The sequence below is a fragment of the Heterocephalus glaber genome, unplaced genomic scaffold (genome assembly GCF_053883595.1).
Source record: "Heterocephalus glaber isolate CG9 unplaced genomic scaffold, H.glaber_assembly_v1.0 deba00000676, whole genome shotgun sequence".
Classification (NCBI taxonomy): Eukaryota; Metazoa; Chordata; class Mammalia; order Rodentia; family Bathyergidae; genus Heterocephalus; species Heterocephalus glaber.
This window is the reverse complement of record NW_028258156.1, coordinates 1,229,906-1,245,798: the sequence shown is the minus strand read 5'-3', so window position 1 is coordinate 1,245,798 and position 15,893 is coordinate 1,229,906. Positions and strand designations below refer to the sequence as shown.

The 15,893-nt window shown below is 41.6% G+C and overlaps 1 protein-coding gene across 7 annotated transcripts in view; it reads left to right on the top strand.

Moving 5' to 3' along the window:
• Positions 1-15,893, top strand: part of Chn2 (chimerin 2) — a 336,463-nt gene that overhangs the window by 216,518 nt on the left and 104,052 nt on the right. For all 7 annotated transcript variants that reach the window (XM_087206589.1, XM_087206591.1, XM_087206590.1 and 4 more), the window contains 3 exons: positions 5,332-5,363; positions 9,182-9,295; positions 11,163-11,448. In XM_087206589.1, the coding sequence (XP_087062715.1) occupies positions 5,332-5,363; positions 9,182-9,295; positions 11,163-11,448 (432 nt within the window). The remainder of the gene's footprint in view (positions 1-5,331; positions 5,364-9,181; positions 9,296-11,162; positions 11,449-15,893) is intronic.

The window sequence follows — 15,893 nt, the reverse complement described above, 5'->3', positions numbered from 1 at the left end:
GAGTGTCTTTCGTTGTGCTATCATGGCTGCTTCAACATCTTGAATTGATTCAAAACATTTATCTTTCAAGGTGATTTTGACTTTGGGGAAGAGCCAGAAGTTGCAGAATGCCAGATCCAGTGAATAAGGTAGATGAGGACTGTGATGCTTTGACAAGCCTGCTTTTCTGTTGGCTGGCACTCAGCCGCAGCATTCACTTTTTTTTTTTTTAATCATGCCTCATAAAGATACCCATGAAAGAGGACTTCCAGAACTGCTTCAGAAACTGGCAAGAATGAAGGAATAAGTGTGTTTGAAGCAAGAGGGAATAATTTGATGGAGATTAGTGGCAAAGTGTCTTTTACAGTAATAATTTTTTTAAATTTAAACATTCACTTCGGCTTTGATTATCCTTTGTATTATTTTTTAAATTTTTTTCCCATTTAGTTTATTGGTACAATTTAGGTATTCAATACAGTTACATTCATCATTGGGATCTTGCACCTTTACATGAAAGAAGGGAAAAGAAAAACATCCTTTGTATTATTATTCAATAATTCTGATTACATTGTGAGAAAGTCATTTAAAATAATTTTAGTAATACTTGGAAAATTGATTTTTTGGTGCCGTAAAAAATTATTATTTTGGCATGTAAAATCCTGGAATACTGTATAGGCTCTTAGCTGGAAGCCATGCCATTTAAGTTGGCTTCACATATGTAGAAATACAATGTATGAATGTCATGGAAAAGACTGGTCAGAACCAAAGCCATCTTCAGCAGTCACAGTGGTGGCTACTTAATTATATTTGAGATGTGACTATAAAGTCACGAGACAGATCTTATTTTAATACATATGTACATACAATTTAACACATTACATATTTCAGTACATCAGTATCTACAGGGAATGGGTTCTAAGGCCCCTCGCAGATACCCAAACCTGCAGATACTTACTTCTGCTATATAAAATAGTGCAGTATTTGCATAGAACCTACACATACCCTCTGTGTACTTTCTGTCACATCTAAATGACTTGTAATACCTAATATCCCTATGCCTCACTTCATGTGGGTTCAGCATAGTGCTTGGCACACAGCAAATTCAAGTCTTGCCTTTTGGAATTCTGAAGAATTTTTTCAAATATTTCAATCTACAGTTGGTTGAATTTGCAGATATGGAACTTGGGGATATGGAGGGCCAACTGTATATTACATGAGCGTGATCCCTTTCCACCAGTCATTTTGGAGAGTGTTGCTTTCATATCCAAATTCCCATTGCCCAGAGTATTTTGGAAATGTCTGTTCTAAAATACCGTCAGAAGTCACAGTGAAAATCCTGTGGTTATGCCTCCTTTTTGTTTTAAATGTGTTTCCTATTTTGATCACTTACCCAATCTACTGGTTTGGCTCAGTAATTTATGCCTGTTTGCCTAAATAACATCCATTCTCAAACCCATTCTCAAAAGAAAATAGTGATTTTTTTTACTTTAGTAGGTGCTTTAATATCATCTAAGGAGGCTAGATTAAATAACACATCACATCCTACCCTACTCTCGGTAATTCTGGCTCAGGTGGTCCAAGGTGAGGATCAGGAATCTGATCTTTAACAAGCACTCTGAAGTTTCCATTTTGAATGACCGAACCATACTTTGAGAAGTGAAGCTGTAAGATAGGAGAAAGGGTGTGTATCTTAAAGCAGTTCCAAAAAGTGGTAATCCAATCGTGTCTCTATCAACACTGGCATGTGCTGTGTCCATTTGGGGGACTAGTCTCCTATAAATGGTGCTTATTTAGAATAAAATATTTGATTACATTTTTTAAAAGGATCAGTCAACATTCTGCATGGATGTACCATGTATACTAAGTCCACCTAGGTCTCAGGACTGCTCCACTTCATGTGTGTACTTGGTCAGCTGAGCCTGTGCTTGGTCTTCTCCTCTTGTAATAGGGACATTACTTTCTGAACCAGGTGGATGATCTTAGGATCCAGTATTAGAGGATCTAGTAATTGGTCTACAAATTGCTATGTTTTTCCTCTTTCTTAAAAAAAAAGGTGGGTTGGGTTTCTTTCACTTCTTAGAGTTGGATCCCTAATTCTCCAGAGCAGGAAGGCAGAGCCAACATCTCTGAATCTTATTCACAATGATCAGGGTCACTAAGGAGGCCCCAGCTACTATCCTAGGACATTCACAGAAGCCAGAGAGCTCCAGAAACAACCTTTAAACATGTTGCTACATTTTCTGGCCCTCCCTGAATCCATGTGACCATCTAAAGCCAAGCTCCATTATTTGATCAATTTCCCAGATTTTAATAACTTTCAATGGGGATGCTACAACTTCACTTTTTATTTATCAGTGTTCCTCTGTCTCAGTCACATTCACTGAAGGGAATCTCATTGAAAACTAAAATTCAAGAGCCAGGGATTTAGCTCAGTGGTTCTGCTGCCTGCCTTGCAAGCGCAAGGTCCCGAGTTCTATCCCTAGTACCAAAAAAAAAAAAAAAAGAAAAGAGAAAACTAAAGATCAGTGTTGCAGCCTCTGTGAAAAAACAAATCCACCTCTCACAGGTGGCCGTGAATCCTGTGGCTGGCTGACACAGAGCCTGCCTGGGGAGTGAGTAGGTTGGGCTCCGTAAGGCACAGATGGGTCTTGGTGTGGGAGTTCCTAGTCCCTCCAGGTAGGTACTTTGTCCCTCAGAGCCCTGACATCTAGTCATCTGCGTTTTGTCTAGCCCAAGGATCCAGTATTATCCAACTTGAAGAAATGTGGATGTCTTATGATTTTTTCAGGTCATTTAACTTAAAAATTAGCCTCTTGATTGGTTTAAAGCTTAGTGAAGTGTAGAGAGAGGATATGTCTAGATTCCAGTGATCAAAAAGTTTATAAAAAGAAAAAGGTTTTAGTTTGTTTTGTTTTGTTTTTTTATGCCAGCCATTCTCTTTCTCTCTTTAATATTAACAAGGTCAACTGTGCTTTCTGTAAGAGCAACACAGACAACAGAGGGGAAAGAGGTTGAATCAGATTGCTGTCAAATCAGTCTCCATCAGTGGTTAGATATCTGACCCTATCTTCTGTCCTCCTGTTCCTTCCATTTGTCCTCTCCTCTTATGTAGAGTTGCCCAATTTAAATGAAATGAAAACCAGGATTCCATAGTTTATAACATGATTTCTGATAAATGGGAAATGATACATCAGTAATGTTTCTGGCAATATTTAGGGCCCCTTCCATGGCCCTATTCTATGTGTGCTCTGTCCCACATGACTGGGTCCTCTTGTTGTATTTTCTAGTGGTTTTCTTTACACAGGAGATTTGTCTGTCAATTGGATTGAAGTCTCCTCTGGGCAAGATTGTATTTGGCAGCCCTCAGGGCACCATAAATATTGACCTTCCTACTTTGGGGCCTCTGGTAGTTTTATTCTAATGTATTTCTCTCCTGTTACAAGCACAGAAGCCCCCTAGTTCCTCATAGACGTCCTTCCTGCTCCTGTAAGGCCATTATTCCATGAACAGTGACGGGCTGAGCACAGAGCTAGGAACCCAATAAGTGTGCTGTATATTTTTGATTGATGGATGAACTTAAAGCAATTTATTGTCGTGTTAAGAATCAATTAAATTTAACATTTATTAACCACCTGCAACCTACACACCAGGATTTAGCAGTAGGCTCCATGTACCATGCTGTCTACCTGGGAAGTTAGACAAATTACTCTGCCTGTTTTAGAGAAGAGAGAGGACAGAGAAAGAGCAGGGCTGAGAGCTACCTTCAGATTTTGCAAAGTGGTGTTGTGACCCATTCAAAAGGTGTGAATAAACAATTGTCCTTCTACAAAGGAATTGTTTCAGATTTTGTAATATTTCGTGTTCAAGAATGGGGGAGATTTTGTCATTATATATTGTGTACTTCCTTTGGCTTTTCTGGTTCTAAAGTGTTTCTCAGGCATATTAGGGTTACAGTTGCATATCAACAGTATCATAAAAGAAAGAACTTCAAAAGCCAGTAGACAGATGTAAATGACAAAATGTTCAGTTCATTTAAAAACGTACTGGCATGTAGAGTAACGGCACACATCATCTCTAGAAAAGACACCACATAATAAGGTACCTTTTTGCACACTTCATGCTTCTGTTAATGAGATTATTTAAATCTTCCTTCACAAAGACATTGAGCAAGCTTCAAACCTTGAAGATTAAGAATTCTGCACGCCTCTCTTGGTTGAGTGCTTTCAGGTGTAAAATGCATAGAAGAGTGAAGACATATTTAGAAGTGTCTAGATGATTAGTCTTGTGCCAGTGAGGCTTGTCCTAGGAAGAATTGTGAATGTGGTCCTCAGAGCCCCAGCATCTTTCCAATCCTTTCTTTTGGTCCACAGCACCCCATGCACACTTAGAGCCCTGCATCCTGTGAGCCTGAAGGTAGGCCAGGAAGATGCCAATGCCTTGAAATCCCACAACATTGCCTGTCTGTGAACCTTAAAGAGAAAGAAGCCCATTTGACTCTAGACAGAGACAATGGCAGACGTAGTAGCTGCCAGGCTCATATTCCACTCCAATGAATAAACATAAATTTGCTATCATACCTACACCATAAATAAAAATCTTAATGTGTCCCAACTATATTTGGAGTGTCCCTGGAGTTAAAGAGGAGGGGAAAAAGCTACACATGAGAATTCATGTTAATTTTTCACCAATTCCAATACCATAAACATAAAGAAACAAAATTCTTCTGAAAGGAGATTACCATATACATGTTTAAAATCTGATAGACAACCCCAAGGGTAAAGCCCTGATTGAAATGTCTTTTTTGAAACTTTGTGATTTTTAAAGTCATAAATCTTTTCTTCTGTATCCTGTAACTCTGATGGCAAATGAATTTCAGCCTATTAGCTATTTGTTTAAAAATATATCGATTTTATTTGGAAAGAAACCAAATTAAGCTGGTTTCATGTTTTAATCCAAGTGTGCTCCTCATTTTTTGTAATAAATTCATAACAAAACAATTAGATGAAGATTGAAACAAATGCTTATATTTTATTCATACTGGAAGTATTAGTTTTGTCTTTGATGTCAAAATAAGCATCATTTTGTGTCCTCTGAAAATTCTTTTATTGGGTGATTGGGTTTAGGTGGAAGGTGAGCCTAATGAGTACAGAAATGTAATAATTCTAGATCATTCCTACTCATGATAGTGAAATGTGTTGATGAACTCCATAGCTTCATGGATTTCTGATTTGGAGAATGAAATCTGTAATAAAATTAGTACTGGGACTCTAGCTCTGTTTATTTAAGTAGTATTTTGATCTAGCTGATTTGAATTCAAATGCATTATTAATACTTTTCTTCTTTTTAATATAGGTGGAAAACAGACCAAAATATTATGGAAGAGAGTATGTATTACACTATTCTTTGTTTTAATAATTTAATAAGTAGTCACCTCATGTGTCATTTAAATATTAAATATTCAAATTCTTTAACATATGGTCTTCATCACATGTCCATTGTGCAAGAGTTTGATAATAAGAATAAATGCAATCAGATTCCTTTGTATTGGATTTTCTTTATAATATTCAGGTGCTTATTTTCCATTAAGGTGGGAGGGAAAGTGTTTCTTGCTGCAGTGCTCTCCACATAAGCAGCTTCTGAGTGCCTGGCAAGTAAGTATTCGAAATGGAAGGTAGTGTTTTTAATAATTGAGACTCTTTGTTAGCATTTATTCCACTCTCTACCTTGATACAATTAAACCTTTAGAGTGCCAAAGACCACGCGTGGTAGCTGAGTTCCTAACCCTGCTATACTTTGTGAACATGGTGGTCAGGAAAGGCACCCCATTTTCCTGCAGTCTCATAACCAAAATGTTGATTTCTCCTGTGATGGATATATTAGCCAAATTGCCTTAGTCCATCATTATTCTCCCTCCCTCCATTTTTTCTCAATTCCAACTCCTGTTTTGTTTCACTTTCTCAGTAACCTACTGCAAAGCAGATGTGAATAACCATAAAAACAATTTGCAGTTTACAACTGTGACATGTGAAACACCTTACAGAGGAGAGAGAGAGAGAGAGAGAGAGAGAGAGAGAGGGAGGGAGGGAGGGAGGGAGGGAGAGGTGAAATGGTCCAAAATAGAGTCCCAAGTCATTTTTCTTTCCATCTCCAACCTAGAGATGGCAGGAGCCGAAGCCTCTTTCAAAGCCACCGCTCAGGCTGTCCTGGCCAATCCAACAGCTTTAGCCTCCTATTCTGTTACCCATCAAAGCCTCATCTTTGTGATTAATGACCTTCTCAGTGGTCTCAGCCCAGTGCCCCTCTCTAATTGCTGTAGCTGCATTTCAGAACCTTCTGTGGGGACTTTGGGAATTTGGCTGAGCCCTCTGGAATACCTGTCCAGGAATGCTGGCCTCTTCTGTCATCTACCCCCGTGTCCCTAATGCCTTAATTTATGCTGTAGCCTGGCTTTATTTCTCAATATACTGATTTAAGTTTTGCTTGCAAACATCACAATTAATAAAAAAGAGAAAATGAAAACCTGCCAAATACACTTTTGCACATGAATTCCAAAAGGTATTCTATTTATTGTGCATGTTCTTTTTTGCATGAAAGTTTGGTTAAATAACCTTTAGTTCTCATCTTCCAACCCACAGTTCATATAGAATATATGGAGTGGAACCAAAGAAGACATTTTCTTAACTACTGAAAGAAATATTTTGTTGTAGAGAAGAACTAGTGTAAAACCTGCAGAGTCTGTGTTTCTCTTTTTGTTAACAGGCTTTTCTGTCCACTCATAACGTAATACATGCTGTATCCATGAAAGTCACATGCACATTTCTTGTGAAGGAAGCACAGGAAACTGTTGACAATGCGTTCCTTTAGGCAAAGAGAATATTTACCTCTGTTTTGCTTACATTTTACTTCTTTTGTACCTTGCAACATTTGAATTTTGAATTTTTCCACTGTGCACAGGCATTCCTTTTTTTAGGTTAATATATAAATACCTGCTAACTTAGGAAAAATAAAAAATACAGGAATGCATGGTGGAATGCATGGTGAAACACACCCATAGCTCCCTACCATGAAGGGGAAAGAACCATTATTGCCTTTTTTCCTGTATCTCTTTCTGGTTTACCTCATAGATATTCAGAGTTTTAAAAACAATGCATAAAAGTGGTGATGACCCACAGACTGGGTCTTTAGGGACACAAAATTGTCACTTTCTTCTTTTGAAGAGTTGGATCTAACTTTTTTTTTGTACAGGCTACCAAACTCAGGACCTTGCGCTTGCCAGGCAGACTCTGTCCGCTGAAGTAAAACCCTGGCCCTAACTTAGTTCTTGGCACTGTCTGCTACTGCCAGCTCAAGGGAGTTTACGTTTAGCTGCTTTCACAGTGACGGCCTGTTTGGGATACTCTTCTTTCCCTTTCTCCTGCCTTTCTCCCCAGGGTGACCTGGGACAGGTGCTGGATCTCTGTGCGTGCCTCATCCCACTGAGCTCACTTCCCTGTCTCACTGGCCAGGAGTGTCCCAGACATCCCCTTCTTACACTTCTTCTGACACCAGCTTTTGTGCTTTTTGGCTTTTGTGTGGAAAGCTTTCCCATGCCCTCTGCTCCTTCTGTCCTCCTGTTCCCAGCTCACACACACACCTGCAAGGCCATCCTCAGATCTCTCTCCCAGGCTGTCTCTCCAGCCCTCTCTGCCCCAGCTCCTGCCAAACAGGAGCCTTCTCCACAGTTTGCAGAGCTTAGTGTCCTTACTCACAGTCAGAGCTCAGACCGTGCACTCCACTGTCCCCATGGACTGACATGCAGCTTCCAGTCCCATGCACACTATGTGGGACCCGTGTGACCGATGAGTCCACTCTGCCAAACCCTTCGGACTCGGGACACTGTTCTCCTTAAAGTCATAGCACATGCATCTTCACTCCAGAAAAGTGCTGCTCCCAGTGCTGCAGGCACTGGCTTTTGAGATTTAAACCCAAAATTTGGGAAACCAGAAAACCCCTCCCCTAAGCTACCACAGCCTTAGACTTGAGCCAGTTTTGGAACACAGAGCCACAGCTGCTTCTGGCCTCCCTCCCCTAGGACAAAAGCATCCACTTTTAAAAGATAGAGGGACTTAAGAAATATATATTCTACTAGGCTATTTTTTTTCCAATTATAGTCTTACTATAGTTGTCTTCTAACTTAATCTTTGCACTCCTGGGGGAGAACAAAACAACACTTGTCTGATTGACTTCGCTTTACCTCTCGCCCTACCAAGAAGGTACAGGTGTTTTTCTTGGTCCAGAAAAATTCTGTGACTTATTCTCCTAAAAAGAGTCATTGTTCCTTCTCCCGGGCACCTGGAGTCCCCACACTGGCCTCATCCCCCATCCCAGCCCATCCTGCTCTAAAAACACTGCTGAATCAAATCTCCAGTAATGGTGGTGAGAAGCCATCCTTGCTTAAAGGGACCAGGGAAAGTAGGTGGGACCTGATCCAACGCCTGTCTCTTCCTCAGCCTCCCTGGTCACTGTTCATTCTCTAGGCCTCAGACAGCCTCCTCTCGAAGGTCAAAGCAGTCTTTGACCAAGCCTGAGGCCTTCCCAGATCTGCCACATTTTCTACATGCTAATGTATTACTTTTAAAGTGGTAGCACAAAGAAGATAAACATTATCTTTAACAAAGAAAAATAGGTACATTTTCCAAACATGTCTCTAAGCCATTGTTCTCAAAATGTAAAGAATTGGGGAAAGGTTGATTATTGCCAGCTCTTCTTTCCAGAAGATGTGCCTCTAAAATTAACACCCCGCACCTGAAGCAAGCAGGGCTCTAATCAATAAGTGCTCATTTGCAATCAGGATAATACATAGTTATCCGTGTTTGAGCTGAGACCTAAATTGGTAATTGCTCTTTTGTTTTTCCTCCATGGTTATAAAGGAAGCCATAACCTGGCTTTTTGTTTCGACTTTGCTTTTCAGCTTGAGAGAGAAGGCAGTAGCAGAAAACCAAGTGGACAGGGTTCTGCCTGTGTTTGCCTCTGTGGACATTTATTTGTTTGGAGCCTGCTGGACGATGGTTCCAAGTCAGTCTGTAAGACGTGCAGTAGTCACGTTCCCCCGTTCCCCTCACTCAGGTGGGGAGTGTAGATTCGGGGTGGCCTAGCCATCCTTTTCAGCCTAGCTCCTGAGGTCCTACTGTGTATGTGGTCTGAGATAGTGTTGTTTCCCCAGGTTTCATGGCATCATCTCCCGGGAGCAGGCAGATGAGCTTCTAGGAGGTGTGGAGGGCGCCTATATCCTTCGAGAAAGCCAGCGGCAGCCAGGATGCTACACATTAGCTCTGAGGTGCGCTGCAATTCACTCATTGTTTTCATGGCTTTACTTATGTTTACTCCATTTACAGTAATATATATATATATATATGTAAAATGAAATTAGTATTCCTACCATTTTTAAGTGTACAGTTCACTGGCATTAACATTCTCAGTGTTGTGCAACCATCTTCACTATCCACTTCCAGAACTTTCTAATCACCTCAGACAGAAACTTGGCACTCGCAGACAGTCACTCCCTCTCTACTATTTATTTTTCCTTTCACATTTGTCCAAAGCCTCAGCAGCACATGAATTGTGTGTGTATCTACTTGGCCACTGGTGTCATTAGGTTATCACACAGGGACTGTGTTTATCGGCACTCTGGAGAATTATCTGGGAAGTTTGTGTTCCTACAGCTGCCTCTTCCTGACACTTGGAGCTACTCGACACAGCCCAGACATGTCTCTGTCTTGGTTCCCAGCAGCCCTTTTGCAACAAGGATTCCTTTACCTTGTCTTCCATGAGCACACCTGGCAAGACCTGCTGGGCATCACTTGTCCATTGGGTTCTCTCAAGGACAGCTTGACCCCCCTCAGATGCCTCATGATGGCATTCACCATGCAGCTTCTGTGGCTGGGGTGCTGGAAGGATACAACTTTGCCAATGCACCTGCCCAGGAGGGTTCTCAGAGCCTTTCACCAGGGAGCACAATTATGGAAAGGTGTTTTTTGTTTCTTTTCATTAATGGAGATTGAACCCAAGGCCTTCACATTCAGCTACATCTCCTACTATTTTAATTTTTTATTTTGAGACAGGGTCTTACTAAGTCACTAAGTTGCCCTGGCTGGATTTGATCTTGGGATCCTCCTCCCTCAGCCTCCCAGGGTGCTAGAAGAAAGACATTGCATTCATTGCGCTCTCCATACCTTGATCAAATATTTTATGCTATTTGATTCTCACTATGATCTAATTTAGGTTTGGGGGAGATATCCAATTTCAGAATCAGGTTGTCTTCCAAAAGTTCATTTGTGGACTCTGGAATCTAGAAGACCTTTCTCTATAGAGGGATGGGAGCAGGGGAAACACTTCCCAAGCCAACCCACGGAAGGTGATTAGTGCACCATTTCAATGTTTGGACCTTGGAAAGAAACTTTCCAAGTTGCAGCTGGGAATGTCTAGGATATATCTTAAGTGATACAATGATGAAGAAGTACATCAGAAACTACTGAGTACTCTTAAGTATGCAAAGTTCTATCTTCCCAGCTCCCCAGCAGCAGGAGCTGGCAGTCCCAGTGGGGAACCAGGCAGGACTGTGAGATGCAGGACAGGGTCCACAGGGGAGAGCCGGGGGTAAAAGAAGGGGACCCTGTGGGTGAGATTGCTGGGAGGCAGGTGGTGGTGGAACTTAGCACAGCTCTGACGTTTCTCTCCTGCTGCACTAACTGGGGTGGCGGGAATAGCGTGCTCCACTGGTGTAATGAGGGGACATCAGGGTCACCAGTGGTAGCATCTCTTGCAATGAGAATTGCCAGTTCCTATTACGGAAGTTTATAGGTAAGATATTTGTAAATCAGGCACTACCCTCTGACTTTTCTAAATGAGAATGCTATGACCCAGTGACCTGAGTGATTTATAGGATCCAGTGACTCTAAAGGACTGCCTGGGGTTAGATCCCACCACTGTCTCATTCCAGACATGTGACATCCAGCTGGTTTCCCCAACTCTTTAAGTCTCAGTTGTCTCTGCTATAAAACAGGGGTAATAATTGTACCCATCACAGAAGGTCTCTCAGATAATTGTCAAGCACTTAACCTGTCCCTGGCACACAACATGTGCTGTTATTGGTCCTCACCATTCTGATTCTAATCTGTTGTAATCCCTTGATCTTTTGTGGGCAGGTTTGGAAACCAGACTTTAAACTACAGGCTCTTCCATGATGGGAAACACTTTGTGGGCGAAAAGAGGTTTGAATCCATTCACGATCTGGTGACAGATGGCTTGATAACGCTGTACATAGAAACAAAAGCTGCTGAATACATTTCAAAAATGACAACGAACCCCATCTATGAACACATTGGATATGCCACTTTACTCAGAGAAAAAGTATCCAGAAGGCTGAGCAGGTCTAAAAATGAGTCAAGAAAAACAAGTGTCACAAACGAAGAGCACACGCCGGTGGAGAAGGTGAGCCATGTGTGTGATGGCAGCAGCCTTTCTATTTTCTGCTAGTGCTGAATAAGAAGGTGGTTAGTGGAAGATGTCATTTTCCCGTGTATTGAAGGTGACCAATCCCCAGGCAAAAACCTCTAGAATTGGGTGCCAAAAGGAATCTTAGAAATGAGGAGTTCAACATCCTCATTTTACACATGAGGAACCCAAGGCCCCCAAATGGGGCATGATTTGCCCATGCCTATAGAGTCAACAAATAATCATTTATAAATTGATCTTGAGTTGGAGGGAAAAAACGCTCGATGAATGTTTAATGGTGAAACGTGTTTTAATTGCTATTTGAAGTGTCACTGGCCCCATCGCTCCTTCCACCTAGCTAGCCTATCCACAGGATGGATGTCTATTGAAGGTAGCCTACCCTAGATAATGATTTTACTGAGCGATTTGGGAGCATGAGTGGTAACAATGGCTATCTCTGCAATGCTTAGAAAGAGAGGCTGTCCTCTGCCCTAGACGAAGCCTTACTGTACCTTGCCAAGGGTTAGCAGACTCTTAAGTAGATGAGTGTGCAATGTGAGTGTGTCATGGCCCAATATGGTGAAGGAGATCTGCTGTTCCTCTCCACTAAGGTTTGAAAGGCACTGCCACAGTTTGCTAGCGGATTTTTTGGAAGTGCCCCTGCAGGAACCATCTGCTTTGCCTGGTCATACCTCCTTTCCACTGAGAGAAAGTGACAGCCAGCCACACTGTTGGCTCCCGCTGAGTCTGTGCTGATCCCACTTCTAATGCAACTGAGGATGGATGGGGACAGAGCTGAATATGTGGGGGCAGAATGAGGTGCTTTGCTTCTTCTGGTGGTTGCTGATGCTTCATTAAACCGAAACAGACCTCCTGTTGACCAGGGCCGGTGGAAAGCAACTGAGCCCCATGCTGGCTGATTGGGCAGTGGGGACTCAGACAGAGGGTGGAGGGTGGCAGGGAAGGGGGTGGGGTTCATTGATTTGCTAATTGAGCTTCACAGCTAAGAAGAACCTTCCCCAGGATCACATCAGTTGAGCAGCTGGCCCATGAAAAAATAATTTGCCATTTTCTTTTTATAACTCCAGTGTGTCCACTGCACCTGTGCATTCTTCTACAAATAATTGATTTGGTAACTTACGGGGTTGGCAGTTGGTTTACATTCTGACAGAAGAGATAGAAAGAGGATTTGAATCTTAACTTTCCGAATTTGTTCCCATCCAGACAAAAGCCATTTCTTAGTCTGTTTGGGAAATCTGTTCAAAAGTAATTTAGAATAGAAAATCTGGAAGCTGACCTTCCAGGCCATGACAAATCAGGAGGTGAATTGTGAAATAAATCTCTGAAGTAGTATTTATATTTCTGAATCAGATACCAGGGCTACCAAAAAGGCAGTCCTACAAAGGACAGACTGTAGGATAGGATACATCCTGGAGAAGAGAGGAGAGGAGCAAGGGGGCCTCTTCAGTGGCAGGGATGGGAGCGTGGACCCTGGATATCAGACCTCATGCTTCTTGATCCTTGTCTTCACTCAAGAGGGAAGTTTGCTCAGTAGAAACTGATATTTCCAGGTGGTTTCTCATCAGGAAACTAGTGCAGCAAAATATGTCCTTTTCTATAGATCTTTTGTATTTGTTTATTAAAATAAATTTGGGAGAACGAATAATCAGGTTAATAATCACATTGAATCAGCCACCCAATATACTGTACTTTTACCTTTTAGGGAAAAGGTAAATAAAGAAAATATTGAAGGAAGAAGTCCTAACCCGGCAAGCAATTTGATAGACAGGTGTCAGTGATGCCGATTTTCTCGGACTCTAATGATGTGGTGTTCAGAGTTCCCAGGAATACTCTGGTCACTGGATCTGGTCACGTGCTGGCAGCCACTTATTTTGTTAGTAGTTTGTTAAGTAACTTGGTAGGAATCCATCCATTTCTCTCTGACCTGTATTGACAAGTGGAATTATTAAAAGTCTCAGCCTTGCCAGAGATTCTGTCTCCCTTCTGAGCAGGTCAGTAGCCTGTTTCCATGGAGGCAGGGACTAGAAAAGAGGGAAGGGACGTTTGAATGGATTGACTGAGAACAGCCTGCGGTACGTGTCTGCTTAGGTCATGAGGCTTCTTGAAGATTTGAATGCGTGAATTGGGTAGGTTTCTTGATATTTCTCAAATCCAGACATACCATCGTTTCTGTTTCCAGAGTGGTCAAATGTTGATCACTCATTTGCTTTAATGATCATTTCCAAATGCATCCAGGGAGATTATGTTATCTGTGAATCCAAGAACATTAAAAGTGCTAATTGCCAAAAAGATATCACCTACCCCACCAGAGTTGAGTGGTTTCCATATGTATCGCCTGTCGAAGTGGTTAGCAGTGAACTTGACTTTAATAACTGTAGATGAGAGAGAGAGATGAGGAGGCTCAAAACAAAACAAAACAAAAAGTTGGGATGCTTGGCCAGTGGCAATCTGTCTCCTTTCTGATTCTCTTTAACTAGTTTTGAAAAGCATTATGATACATAATGGCCACCGTTTTGGTGCGTTTAATTAAAACAGTCATGTCCAGTGTAATTTGTTATATAAAATATATTTTAGAATTTATTTCACAGGTGGATTATGTACTGACCTTCAAAAATGGCACTGTAAAAAATATAAGAACAACAGGATTCAACACTCGTTCAAGCGTTCACAGTTCATGAGCAGATTTCACATATGTGAAATTATTTTCCACTTTATCCCCGGAACAACTTTACAGGATCGTAGGGCAGCAATCCTCCTCTCTATTTTATTAAGATGTTCACAGCAGCAGAGCAAGGAATCAAACCAATGCTTCCTAATTCCAGTTCATTGACTTGTAAATCTGCTGAGCAGCTGGACCTCATTCTGTCCTGACTGCCCTTACTGTTTTAAGTAAACACCCTTGATCTTGAATCAATGAGTGCTAAAAGTCACTCGGCCTTTACATGATCTGTTTTTGAAAATACACAGCTGTTACTAGCAATAAGAGCTAAATTTTCTTTACTAATATATATCCTACCAAATCAAATATATGTGACAACAGTGTTTTCAAGAGAACATCCTTTTTAAATAGCTGTGGTTTGCCATAGTAAATTGAACTTATGTTTCACTGGGGAAAAATCATCTGTAGCCTTCATATAATAAAAGCCAGTTAAGAATATACAGGCTGAAGCTGGGCGTAGTGGTGGTTGTGAACCTGTAGTCCCAGCTACTTGGGAGGCTGAGCTGGGGAGATTGCTTCAGCCCATGAGTTTGAGACCAGCCAGGACAACACAGTGAAATTCTCTTCTAAGAAAAAAATAAAATAGTACATATATATAATATGAGAGAGAGAGAGAGAGAGAGAGAGAGCACGCACACTTTATCTAAAATACTTGGGATCAAGATTATTTCAGATTTGAAAGGTTTTGTTTGTTGGATATCAAAATATTTGCATAGAGAAAGCTGAAAATCTAACATCCAAAACACAAAAAAAATTTGTTTTGGATCATTGTAAATTTCAGATTTTTGGACTAGGAATACTTAACCTGTATCATATCTTGCTCATTTCACTGTTGTTGTTTTTTTAATAGCAGCAAACATTTAAAAAACAACCTAGACACACCTCAGCTCAGGACTGCTTAACTGACTTCTGGAGCCTTTATTTAAAGGAATACCATGTGACAGCAGGGAGAGATGGGAATCCTCACTTCGGCTGACGCTGACGTGAAAAGACCTGCAGTCCCTTAAGAGAGAAGAGTGTCTTGCGGTAGTGTGCGTAGTGTGCACCACTTATGTACATTAGAACATGACTTTTACATGTGCTTTTCTTGCCAAATTGTAAAACCTTCTTTGAAGGATTGGTTGCCTGTGGGAAGGGAAGTGGATGTGTCAAGGGGTGAGTGTGGGAAGATCTTCCCTGCTCCCATTTGGTACTCTTTTTGGAACCATTGAATATGCAGTATCTATTCAAAAAAAATCACATCAGAAAAACATTTTTTGTGAAGTCTTCAGTTCACATTTGTTAAAGCAGGCTCCACGTAAAATATTGTCAGCCCTGTTGTCACACATGCACACACCTGCACACACTGCAGTCCCAACTCTGCTTCTCCCTCCCCTCCTCACTGCCCTCTCCCATGCTGGCAGCGCCATTTCTCTTCATTCCCCAGACTCTTCAGAGTCTCTGCGTGCAGACTTTTACTAAAGGCTTGGGCAGGAGGAAGGGTCAAATGAGGGGGATGGCTTTCTGTGGCTGCTTCCCTAATGCCTAATACTGCCACTGCCTGGCGATAGGGCAGGTGCTCCTCTGGGCCCTCCCAGGGCTCCTCCTACTTCCCACCCCTCCCCCAGCCCCAGCTTCCTTTTGCTGCTGGAAACCTGACCTTCACATCCCTGGTTTTCTCCTGGCTGGCAACAAAGCCCTCTTAGGTCTTCACTCCCGCTAC